Below are 13,536 nucleotides of genomic sequence, written 5' to 3'. Positions count from 1 at the left end.
TTTTTTTTGGGGGGGTTCTTTTTTTTTTTTTTGGAGCTGGGGACCGAACCCAAGAGGCTTCTTTGACTGACACCTGGCTTCTGATGATAATGGCGCATATGGATGTGAGGGTAAGGTTTTCTGAGAACAAGTCATCAGGTCCAGGTAGCTAAGGTGAAAAGGCCAGGATACTGAGATGTAAAAACCAGAAAGTCCAAGGAGTTACCAGAAGAATAAAGGCTCCAACATTCACATTTGTGGGTTAGGCTGTGATTTTAAACATGCTTGGACACAGGTATGGGACATAAGTGGCTTCTCACAGAGAGGTTTCACCTTTGTGATTCAAATGGACACAGAAGTCTGGGGTGCATGATAGGCTCCCATTCCCATGGATCTAAGCAACTCAATGACACAGTACTGTGCTGTGACTTTGACCTTGTGCTCCCACTGTTTGAACTCTGTGCTTTATGACAGATAGATTTAGGCTGTTGGTCACTGGAAAACAGTTTAATTTGCAGAACATTTTGTAGCTGCACTTCTCTTGTTCATCTGGAGATGTGGCTTTTGTAATCCTGTTGTGTATTTTAAACTGTTAAACAGCTGTACTGTTTGGTTTGATGACATTCTTAAGTGCATGCAATCACCTTCGAATTATTTAAATTAATGAAAGTGTGTGTGAATTAATAATTACTCATTACCCTAGAACTGATCATTTAACTCCATCATAGTTCCCTTCTTCAGGGTACATGGAAAGGCAGGGAAGTCTGTAGGTGGCTAATGGATACTCTCCCTCTGCCATTTCCCAGCCAACCATGGGAAGGTTTAAACAAAGTACTCATCCATTTCGCACCTTCACTTCCTTATCTGTAGACTAGACAAATAAATGGGTGCCTGCTCATGGATGAAGTGAGTTAAAAATGTTCAAAGGGCTCTCAATATTGCAGGTGATGTGGTAAGCCCTAGACTACACAAACGCCAGTGTGTGGCCCCCTAATGCTGCTGTCCTGACACCTTCCAGCTTTGCCCATGTTTCCCCATTTGAAAGTCAGGATAATGCTGTAAGACAGGCAAAGCAAATATCATAAATTATGAAAGTGGGTACAGAAGCCATCATTTGCTCCTGGTGACAGATCTAGAATGTTACACCAGGAAGATAGCTCAGTACAGAAAGGAACTTGCTGCCAAGCCTCAGGTCCTGAGTTCAATCCCCAGACCCACTTAATAGGAAAGAACAGATTCTTGCTTACCATTGTCTGTCCTGCACACATGTGCTCCATACATGCACACTTACATACATACATGACCACGTACAATATAAAAACAATAAATAAACAAACATACGGAACCAATGGACATGTTTTAAAAATCTAGCATGTTAACAGTGGGCTGCCAGGGTACTTGAGGCAATAAGTTTCCACACTCTCACCATATCACAGACTCCTCATGCTGGGGAAAGAGTGTTATCATGATGTGCAGGCCTCCTAGACACCATCTTCTGAGTGATCACATATTCCCAGGATCCCACAGTAAGGAATGGAAATTCAGAACATTTTAGATTTTGTGATCAGAGATCATGTTACTGTTCCCAGCATACACAGCAGCATTCTAAGGTGACCTAACACCCAGATAAAGGAGGTGCATTTGATAAAGGGGGATGGGAGCCCATATCTTTCAGCAATGGCTCGGTGTTTCAAGTTCTGCCTTTTCCCCACCTATCACATGTAAAAGAAGCGCTGGCTGAAATGGTGGTAGAACTGAAACTTGTCCCAGCTTTGACCCAAATTTCATGATTCGTTTCCTCCAAAGGTCTCACATCTCCAGTGTGTTTTTGGAATCTTCTCAAATGATGCCCACCCCCAGTAACACCAGCACCTAGAAAAAAAAAAAAGCAAGCAAAGAGCTCTGATAATTAAGCATTGACATCGATCAGAGGGTGCCTGTCCTGCCCCAGTGGGGGTCCATCAAGAAACTGAATGATCCAGCCATAGGGACTTCATTGACATCAGAAAAACCAGCACTGTCCACACCACCTGACCTTGCCGATAGATAAAGAAATTTCTACTCTAAGAGAACATCATGATCACTGTGCAGACATAAAACAATAAGAAGGAAACAGAAGCCAAAGGTGGACTGAAATACTGTTTCCTAGACTCTGATGATGATTAGCCTCCTGGGTCTGGCTGGTACTCAGATTCTAACAGAGCAGCAGTCAAAATGTAACTGGGGTTTAATCATCTGATCAAATAGTGGTGCCGAAAAATTAGAAATTTTAAACTTATGAAAATAATTTATTTTCCCTTCCAATTCTCTTCAAGAAAACAAGTATTTTTCTTAGTTATTAAAGGGATTTAGGCATAGATTTAAAGTAGTGGGCTGTTTTTGTTTTTTGTGTTTTTTTTTTTTTTTCATTTTGGTCCCAGGAGCCAGGCATTCACTGGATTTAATCATTTTGAATCTTTATGTCTCCTCTGAGATAGGGCCAGATGTAACCAGAAGGATTTATAGGGTGTAAAATTGAGAATGGATTAGAAAAGGCTCTCTATGTTCTGCTCAACACATTCTAAATCAACATTCCCCCCAGTGGACCAGACCAATCTCTGTCTGGCCAATTGGGGCAGTTGCCATAGCAACTGACTGGCAAGCACAGCCAGTAGAATGTGAATTCGAACAATGGAATGATAACATTGTGTGCAGAGCTGCATTCTGAGACTGCTTCCAGACAGCCACATCCGGAAAATAGGGTTTGCCCACCCCCTCATCCCCCATATTTCCTACCTTCTTGTAGAAATTAAAATGTATTGTTTCCTTTCTCATTCACAAACTTTACTGCCATAAACAGTACTGGTGAGAAGGTACTGCCCCCACCAGATAGTTGAAACAGTATTACAAAGACTGTAGGATTATTGGATTAACACTCAGTTCAAATATCCAGAGGTTGACAGAGGTCTATGGTAATTCCTGTGATTCTTTAGCGCCACCTTGTGTCCTGTTAGATCCTGCTTACTCCCATGACTGGGCAGCCATTGAACAAACTGTAAAAAAGTTACAACAGGATTGTATAGAAACTTCATAGTCCCTCTCTCAGTAGAATATGCGCAGGGTCTTTTCTAATTCTCTCATTAAAAAATTAATGACTTTGACAAAATACAGAAATGACTGAAGAATGGAGGTCAATGTCAGTTTTAGAGAAAACTTTAAAAGACGACATGGCAGCCAGAAAGAAAATCCTAAGGGAGTTGTATCTCACTTTTCTCAGAAGAGTCAGCGTTGTAGCTGAACACAACAATTCACATCAAGGTGTCCAGGAAACATAGCAAGGGATAACTTAGCACCCAAGGATACAGTTCCAGTAAAGGATTCACACCAACTAAACCCCACCTCAACTGCTCACTACCTACCAATAATGTCATCAAGGGGTTGATTCATTGATTAAGTCAAAGTCCACACGATCTAGTTGTATCTGAAAAATCACACTCAGTGCTTTGCTTTTAATCCAGCCAAGTCAACAAAGACTTATCACACCAGAGGCAGGAACAAGCAGTCCGTACAGGAGGACTGGCTGGTGAGGGTTCCTAATGATTCCATTGTTAACTCCGATTCCTTTTGGAAAACCTCTCTGCCCTTGCAGACAGCACGAATGAATCCATAGAGACAAAATGAACTTCATCAATCTCAATCCCTCTTTATAACTCTTCCCTCTGGTCAGTGGGTGACACTTCTTGTCCAGCTGTCATCCCAGTCTAAATTACAGCCATCTCCCGCTGCTGCCTTCTTCTCATCAACACTCAGAACTACAACTGAGTCCATTGGGCTTCTTCGGAAGCATGAAATAACAGGCCTGTTTCTGTGTGTTTCCTCCAGGGTTTGAGTTTTTTGAAACCAGCGCCAAGGATAACATCAACGTGAAGCAAACCTTTGAGCGCCTCGTAGATATCATCTGTGACAAAATGTCAGAGAGCTTGGAGACTGACCCAGCCATCACAGCCGCCAAGCAGAGCACGAGGCTCAAGGAAACCCCTCCTCCACCACAGCCCAACTGTGGCTGCTAATGTCCCCCCGCACAGGAGCTCCAAGGGGCTCCAGAGCAGCCAAGAAACAGCATTTATAAATGGTCTATTAGCCTTCAATCATACTGCCTAATAATTATTTGAAGGAAGTCTTTGATGTCAGTGGCCCATATATGCATTCAAACCATGAGCAATTTCCTGTGGTAATATGTGGCGAATTTGCTCTTATATTTGTAAGGATTATTCATCTATAAACACCTGCTACTTGCATGCGGTTTATCATTCATGTGTCCTTCATAACATTTTGCAATGTTTTTCTCAGTTAAGCTATTGAAGAAACCCCAGACTAGAATTTTACTGAGAATAACTTTGGTGCCATGGATTCAAATCACACTTCTCACTTGTATGGATGATAACCTAGGGACCCTTTGTGTGTGCGTGTGCGTGCGTGTGTGTGTGTGTGTGTGTGTGTGTGTGTGTGTGTGTGTGTGTGTGTTGTGAGCAATGGGAGATTCAGGAAGCCTAGTTTAGTTTTTCCTTTGTCTAAAAAGTAAGTGGGACTTTTGCTCTTGATTGGGGACCCCATCACAGGTCCAGGCAGTCTACTATTAGAAAAAGCGATATATATATATATATATATATATATATATACACATATATATATATATATATATATCGCATTTTCACTAATAATATCTGAAGGGTGTGTTAACGTTTAAAACATTGAGAGGTTGGGTGCAGGGTCAGTTAGGAAGCTGAGGCAGAAGGATAATCAGTCAAAGCATCCCAAGCTACAAATCATAAAACTCTATCATGGGATAAAGAAAAGGGAATTCAGGCCCTTGCAAACTGAACCACATAAACACTAATCAAGGTTTGCATACCCTACTGCAGTGATCCTTGCCAGTGATTCTGCACATCTCTGCATGTGTAAGAGCGACTTAGTCAGGTACCTACTTAGTGTCAGCTGCACAAGAAGCACTGCGACCAAAAGTGCTGTGAGTTGCTGTGGAATTCCATGACCTGAGCAGCCTCCATCCCTTAACCACTTATCCCACACCACAGAACATGACCCTGGCTCTCTGGAACCAGCACCAATTCTGGACTAGAAATTGGCTTGAAGCTTTGTTCGTGCTTCTCTTCCCATAGGCCAACATCTCAACCACTGCTCTCTGCTCCAACTTCAGCTAAGCTTTCCTACCTGTTTAGGAGGCAACTAGGTAACTTTTCCATTAGCCCTGCATTGAGGAAAAGACCATCTTTATAACCATATTTTTCAGAGGATTTATAATTCTAAAATATGCCCTCCTAACATACGTCTAAATATGCTCAAGTGAAACAGAAGATCATGGCACCGAGCCGCCCTGAAGACTGAAGAATCCTGGCAGTCCAAGAGAAGGGTGAGAGCCTTGAATATCCAGTCTTTTCTTCTAGGTTTCCTGAAGACCATATAGAAATAATATGCAAAATCCTGGTGGAGGTGATGCCTACTTTTAGTCCCAGCATTCTGGAGGCAGAGGTAGGCAGATCTCTGAGTTTCTGACCAGAATGTTCTACACAGTGAGTTCTAGGATAGTGAAGGCTACACAGAGAAACCTGCTCTAGGAAAAGAGGAGGAGGAGGAGGAGGAGGAGGAGGAGGAGGAGGAGGAGGAGGAGGAGGAGGAGGAGGAGGAATTAATACAGAACAACTCTTAACATCTGTCCCAATGCCAAGAGAAGTCTCCCAGAAGTCTTTGTGACAAGGATCTTATGAAGGCACCAGTTTGAAGGACAGTAAAGTTTTGTTGGTAGACTTTTTCCATTTTGGTGGTTGTGTAAAAGATTCACCCTTCCCTTCAAAACTAGAGAAATATCACCTGAAAGTATTTAGCACAAGCTTGTTGGGCAGGGCTATTGACAGGATAGTATGTGCGTGTTTTCTTCTCGCGTGCTTAGTTTCAAACTTATAAATTAGTGGTAAGTTTCCACTCTGACACCCAGAGGAGCAAGTATTGGTTCACCAAAGATTAGAAGACACTGATGACTTTTTAAAGTTTAATGACACCTAAATTCAAGAATCATAGAAATTAACAGGAAAGGAAAGAGAGAAGCAAGGAACATAAAGTAGGATTTCTTTGCAATAGTATTCATGTGATGTCATCCTATTTCTATGACCTGGGCCATGATGTGGCCATATTAAATACTATAGCTGTCAATTCTGCTGCAGAACATTCTAAAACAAGACAATGGAGTCAGGAAGCCTGGGCCTCATTCCTTGCATGCTTGCAATGAGTGTGAAAGGCCTCACTCGGATACTTTGAATGACTTCTTCAAAAAGATGTTGATATGCGTATGTTATAAAATGAGAGCAGGTAAGAGAGAAAGGGAAACAATCATCTTTGCTCATTTGAAAATTCCCCCGAAGAACTGGTTGCATTTGATTGACCGAAGCCAAGTACCCACATGTATATGCTCTATTGAGAACTCCAAAGTTAAGACCATGATGTGCTAGTCAGTGGACAGAGAGTAGCCCTAATGTCCTTGCCCAAAAAACATTCCATACTTCCTATTCTCCAAACCCCATGGAAACAATTGAAAGTTATAAAATGTTATAAAACCCCAATGTCTCAATTGAAAGTTATAAAATTCCCAACCTGCTATATATTTCATTCCAAATAATTCAGTGAACATTTCCAGAGAGATACATCGCTCCCAAAAGAGAGAAGAGTTGCTGTTCCTAATATCATCAAGATGCCTTGGTTGTAAAATCAAATTTGGCAAATAGGAACCAGATAATAGAACATCTATAAGTGTTGATGTATATAGTTTATAAATTCTAACACTGTAATGCTGAGATTTGTCAACCTTTGCTCATTACATGACATATGTACAAATACATACTACCCATCCTGTCATCAACATAAGTATGAATATGTCCTGCCGACCTGGCTAAATTCGTATCTAAAAAGATGTTCAAAAACTACTTATTTGTCTTTCCAGGTCTTGTCTCTGATGCAATTTAGTATTTTAAGTGTGCCCTTGCCTTGCACTGTGGTCATCTGGGTACCCCTGTCCATCCATTGCTTTAAGAACTGAACCCTAACTGCTTCAGAGAGCATTCCCAAGAACTCTGGTGTTGCTTCACCTCTTTCCTTTCTTAATGCAAGTGGAAGGGGTTTTGTCTGCATAACCATCTTGCAGTATGAATGGATATGGGAGGTTCCCAAGGTGTCCTTGGGTTCCAAGATGGCAAGTTAACCATAAGCATCACATCTATGGGCTCGAAGGAAGAATTGCTTTAAAGCAATGGCTTAGCTCCCTGTTGTTAACCCCACCCAACAGCACCTACTGCCATCAGGAGCTTCAGTGACTACAAGGAGATTTATGAAGTTCCTCCCTGGGGCCATCGGGTATTGCTTGCTGCCAGGTAAATAAGGGCAGAAGACTGTGCTGGAGAAGGACATATAATGGTGCTTCAGTGGTCATAAATGTGGAATATAAATTCTACAAAATTGCGACTGAAGACACCAATGTGCTCAATTAAAACTGGATTTATTTTACTTACTTCACCCCTATCCAAATTCATTTACTCAGCACATTTATCCTTTCATTCAGGAGCCAATTTAAGCCTCTAATTTTAATTACATCTGTGACAACAATAATCTTATAGTAAAATGCATTCCCCTATTAACTTCCACCAAGCGACGTTAACGTCAGAGTGTTGACGTTCACAGTGCTTTATCCACTGTGAACTTTAGTACATGGCTAAGTATGCTCTTTAGTGCTTTATTTTGTTTTGTGGCTGTTGCTGTTATTGTGTGGCACTTGGAGTGTATTAAAACTGTATCCAAACTCTATCGAGCTTCACCAAGCCAAGATCGATGCTACATGTGAAAAACAGGGACATGAGTGATCTTAAAAGTGTGACCTGACCGAAACTATTCTAGACTGCAAAGTTAATGTTTTCTGCTAGTCTTCTTTGTAATTTGGGAATGTTCAGTCATTTTGCTTGCAGGCTAGCCCATCTGTCTGGGAAACTGTCTTTGTCTAGATTTTAGTCTTCTTGACAGAATCTAGTAACCTCCTATGTGTGCACTCTCAGTGTGCTATGTGAGGCTACCCAGAAGGCCTTTTTGCTCACTCTGAATGGTGCAGCGTCCACAGTTCTGCCAGTCAGTGGATGTTACCTGTACTTGAGCTGTCTGCAGGGGAATGGAGACTCTCCTTTGGAATGCTAAACCACTGAATATTCAAATAAGCTTTGAAGTCCTTTATATTTTATGTGATTTTTTTTCTAGAAATCAAATCAGACATAAGCCTGTATTACACCCTGGAATTTAATTAGGACACTACAGTTTACTGACATATTTACAGTTGAGACACACTCATGTGCCTGTCCCTACCCCAACACACACTTGCTAAAACACCCTTTTCGGTAAAGAGAAAAATCCCCATTGTTGGTACTTTCTTTGTGCAAAGAAAAGGGGCCATTTTGCTATGCGCCATTTGTAATCACATCTTACTTAAAATTTCAATGCAATAGACTCTTCATGTGGAGAGAAAGTGCATCCTGCAAACATTGAAGGTAACAGAAATGAGTCATCTCACAACCGCATCTGGAGCAGGAGTATTAAGTATCCTGTAGCTAAGGACGAATTAGGCTTTATCTTTCGGTGGCCCTTTCATACTGCCAGAATTTTAAAAATCGTTAAGGACATTCTAAAAGTACTATCCCCACAAAATGACATCACCTCACCTTTCAGTTCCCCTCAGCAACTGTGAGACCTGGGCTTTCCATCAGTCACTTCTTGCTGAAATGAGGCTGGGGACTACCTGTCTATTTCATTCGCCCGTGTTCGTTTTTGCTTCATTGTGGACAACTGAGAGTTGCTGTGGCCTTTCGTGTGTAGTGGAAATATCAGCATGTTCCTGTCATGTGTGGTTCAGAATTGCTTAGGTTCATGAGTGCTGAGCTCATAGACACATGAGCTGCATGCCTCCCTGGCCTGTCAGGGATGTGAGCATGACCCGTGTCTTACTAGTGAATCCATACTCCTTGTCAAAGTGAAGTCTAGGGGTTGTCTACTATGTCAATATGATGACTTCCATGTCATTTTCATCCCCCCTAGAAAGCATGATGAATGGGAACCGTCCTGTAATTCCTGTTAATATATTGTTAATGTCAGATGTGACGTGATGCCAGTGGACTGTCCCAATGTACAACTACTTAATGGTGTTCGTAGAACCGAAATGTCGTAAATGTTGCATGAAATATGTTCTAAAAATAGATTTGTTTTCTATTTTTCAACACCTCAGAATTGAGGGTTCATGGGCCAATAAGTGCAATATTTAATGACTTACTCAGTGTATATAAACTAGTGTGAGAGTGACTTATGAGGAATGCGTGAGATGCTTTGATAGCCGTGTGCTTATTCAAATGATTTCTTGTAGCAGTGTTTGTCTAGTAGTGCAATTTATACAGTCAACATTTTACTGGCATCATGGGAAACTCCTCTGTGCCTACTTAAAAGTACCTTTTTCTCCCATTTATAAGTCAAATATTTAATATCTGAAAACACATGTCTGATTTGTGATTTTAGAATTGTGGGTTTTGTTTCTGAGAAAGAATGACTGTGAGTTTGTTTTATTAAAGTATTCACCTCTATAGTTCAGAATTTTCCCTAATAATCCTACAAGAGTGTATTAAGCAGCTACTTTAGATACCTAAGAATAATATGCATATCCAGAAGTCACCTTTTCTCCTCAGAAAGGTTGATCACATGTTCTGTTTGGAAACTCTCCACTCTTGTATTGTATGTATATCTTATCGATACTTAATTTTGTTCTTTGTTTGCAAGCTCAGCAAAGTCAGCCTTGGGATCTAGTAGCATTATCTGTGTCTTTTTAGTTTGTAGATAACGTTTATATCCACTTTCAACTCTCAGTTGTCCACTCTGCTGTTAGAAAAGAGAGAAAAGCCAGTAAAGATACTCGATCCATTTTGAAATGCTAATACAGACACACAAATCTCTGAACCACACTTCCTGTCCTGAAACTTCACAAAGCTGTACCCAGGCTAGTCATTGGGCTCTCAAAAGTTCAACGTATTTCTGGATATGAAAGTTAAGCTGAATCACCAACTCAATCTCTTATTTGCTGTGTCAATTATTAAGGTAATGCCTCATTTTCATATTGTCCTCCTCATCCTTTTCATGTACTTAGCAAGCCATTATCCCTTTAGGAGGTAGGTGTTACTGAAAAATGGAATGCAGTGGGTTCTAGGTGCCATTCTATCCATACACAGTAAATATCTGTTTTCTCTACAGCACTGGACAAGAAGCTGACATATGAAAAAGGCCAGTCATATTAAGTGACATTGGGTTGTGTGGGCAATATGTGACCCAAATGTAACCATGCCAGTCTGGAAATTGTACACAAGTCTCGAAATCCACTGAAGAAGTAGGGTGAAAATGGTAGCTGAAAGACAGAGGTAGCAAAGACTTAGTGCCAAATTAAAAGGGAAATAAAAGCGGAAACAGGTAGCTGACCACAGAATAATAATTTAAGAGTATAGTTAACCCCAGCTCCGAAAAAAAAAAAAAAAAAAAGAACCAAGAGTATAGTTAAATGTTCCATTTGTTATTAGGCAGTTGCTGATCACCATGTGCTCTGCTCTGTGCCGAACACAGAAGGACTATGGCAAAAGGAGATGGTATGATCTAAGTGATAGATTATGGCAGACACCGGAGCAAAAAGAATGAGACTTATAAGAACTAGAAGAGTCAAGGTTGGCTCCTATGTAGGGGTCAGACATGATTCCGGGAAGAATTGAGTAGTGAGAAGACTGAGCCAAACACACAAATACAAAAGGCCCCAGGGTGTTCTCTGTGAATGGAAGGAAGAGCAAGAGAATTAGCAACCATGGAGACTGAAACCCACAAATTGCCTAACTTGGCTCTCTGCATTCCGATCTACACGGAGAAGGCAAGTGTATTCCCCTGACCCGAGCAGCCTCAGCTCAGCCACAAAACACGAATTGCTTTCAAGCAGCTAGTTTAGACATTTGCCAATGACCCAAACCCAAGACATTGCCTAATCCAACATCACCAGGCAAACCTCTACTCAGATTTTTCTGTAGCTCTGGGTTTTGTTTAAGGGCATCGGACAATGCGCAGAGAAAGATTCTACATTGTGCCAGGGTTCTTTGGGCTCCTTCTTGGTGATGGCACTGTGGAACTCCTCTTGAGACAATATTTAATGCTTTCTTATTGTGACTGTGATGTTTAGTTGAAAACTACTGCTGCATAGCAAGTACTGTGACTCTTCCTGTGTCCACAGAAGCTCTTGTCTGAGTTTAAAGCTATAAAGCGTATTCACATTGTGAAATTATTATTATTATTATTATTATTACTGAAATTAATTGTGTACAAATGGTATGTGCTCTGTTAGGTAATTAGTTTGTGTGTGAATTATGTATGAAAAGTGGTTTTGTTCTCTGAGTTTATCTTGTTTTATTTTTTGAAGATTACAATAAATATCTAAGAGACTATATTCCTGAAATTCTTAGTCTTAGTCTAATGAATCTTATCTTTTGATTTATAGTGTATAATACGTGGTTTAGGGTTATCTATCTTTACTTCTTATAACATTTAGTTCTCCTCATTAGTAATCCCACACATAACATTGAGAGTCTGAACTGAGGGCAGAGAGTGAATATGTATTTCCTTAGGGCTATTCATATCCAATGTATGAATATAGACCTAAATAGAGGAGTGAGTTCCAATAATTATAAGAACTCAAGATAGATAACATTTTGTCCAACTTGATTGTTCTTGAGTTACCAAAACCTATATACTACATACTACATACTACATACTATGTACTATGTAGTATGTACTACGTACTATGTACTATGTACTAGTAGAGGATAAAGACCTGCCAAGGCAGAAACACACCTCTGCTAACTGAAAATCACATGTTGCTATATCAGAAGCTGGAAGACCTCATGAAAATTTTAACAATTTTTGCTACAGTCCACAGGCATGGCATGTGGATAGGATGTGTTCTGGTTTGCTTCTCCTACTGTGACAAAAACCCATGACCAAAAGTAACTTGAAAAGGCAAGATTTATTTCAGTTTATAACTTAGAGTCATAAAGGGAACAGACAGAAATTCAGGGCATGAACTGAAGCAAAGCCAGAAAAGGATGCTGCTTACTGGCTTGCTCTCATGTCTTGTTCAGCCTGAGTGACCCTCTGCCCCAGATCATCTTGTCCCGTTGTGGCACCAGCCTCGGTGAGGTCAGCCCTTTCACGGCAATCATTAATCAAGAAAACTAATCAAGGCATGCAGACTTGCCTACATCATTCTGCTGGAAGCATTTCTCAACTGACCTTCCTTTTCCCGGACAACTCTAGCTTATGTCAAGTCAACCAAAAACTAGCTAGGACGGGATGTGAGAGCAAAGCACACATCATCCTATCCCAAGGTTAATGGTAAGTGGACATCACCCTATTCCAAAAGTTTCAGACATTCAGACTGCTCCTTAGCTATGAGCCTTGGGGGCATGACACAATTGCTGGTACTACTTTATCCATAGCCCAGCAAATGCATCAGTGATGCCTAGATTGCTTAGGGATCTTGTGTCATTAGCTGGCGTTAGTTCTACAGATCTTCTTCCAACCAGGCCTCTCAGGATATTTGCAGGACTTCTGCACTGAAAACCAATTGACTGGGTCACAGGAAGATCCACAAGGGCAAACTGACATCCTGTGATAAACTGGGTGTTGGAAGGACAAACAAAGGTAACAAAAAGGTAGGTAAAGCATGTAGCATAGGAGAAATTAAAAGGAAGGATAATAAGAATAAATTGAGAAATTTACAGTTAGATTTTCAATAAATTTTTACAGAATTCCTTCTGTTAATTTCTTATTATTTATGAAAATATATATATAATAGAATCCTGTCCCTCAATGAGCTCATGCAATTGTAAGGGAAAATATGCTCTTAATATTAATAACTTGCCATAATTTGTAAACTTAATATTCCTGAAAATAACCATATAATAGAAATTGAAATGAACTTCAGAAAATTTCATGTCAATGGAACTTACAAGGATTCCCTTTGAAATATTGCAAAATATTTGTTTTTAGATTCTAATCCAGTGGCTATTAATCTGTAGGTTACAACCCCTTTGAAGGCCAAACAACCCTTTCACAGGGGTCACATATCAGACACTATGATTAATAACAGTAGCAAAATTACAGTTATGAAGTAGCAACAAAAATAATTTATGGTTGGGTGTCACCACAACATGAGAAATTTTATTAAAGGGTCACAGCATTAGGGAAGTTGAGAACCGCTGCTCTAGTCCCCTATGTGTCCAGAAACTGATACAAACTCTATTAATGGTAAAAGCCCAGAAAGACTATAGATTTCTGGGTCATTCTGACCTTTTGTTGAACTGAATACAATTTGTTTTAACAATAATCTTTACCCTCAAGCCCAGTAATGCCATCTGGTCTTGACATTGCTTTAGAAAATGAAGTCATCAAAATGGGAATGGGGAA

General features: G+C 40.4%; 1 protein-coding gene across 4 annotated transcripts in view; it reads left to right on the top strand.

The window, feature by feature from the left end:
- Rab3c (RAB3C, member RAS oncogene family) overlaps window positions 1-11,527 on the top strand; it is a 223,405-nt gene extending 211,878 nt beyond the window's left edge. For 3 of the 4 annotated variants that reach the window (XM_008760719.4, XM_039101613.2, XM_063281218.1), the window contains exon 5: window positions 3,841-11,527. In XM_008760719.4, coding sequence (XP_008758941.1) covers window positions 3,841-4,028 — 188 coding nt within the window. In that variant the 3' untranslated portion in view covers window positions 4,029-11,527. 4 annotated transcript variants of the gene reach the window in all.
- The last annotated feature ends 2,009 nt before the right edge of the window (window positions 11,528-13,536 follow it).

The sequence above is a fragment of the Rattus norvegicus genome, chromosome 2 (assembly GCF_036323735.1).
Source record: "Rattus norvegicus strain BN/NHsdMcwi chromosome 2, GRCr8, whole genome shotgun sequence".
NCBI classification, from domain to species: Eukaryota; Metazoa; Chordata; class Mammalia; order Rodentia; family Muridae; genus Rattus; species Rattus norvegicus.
Note: the sequence above shows the minus strand (reverse complement) of the source record. Positions and strands in the feature narration are given on the sequence as shown.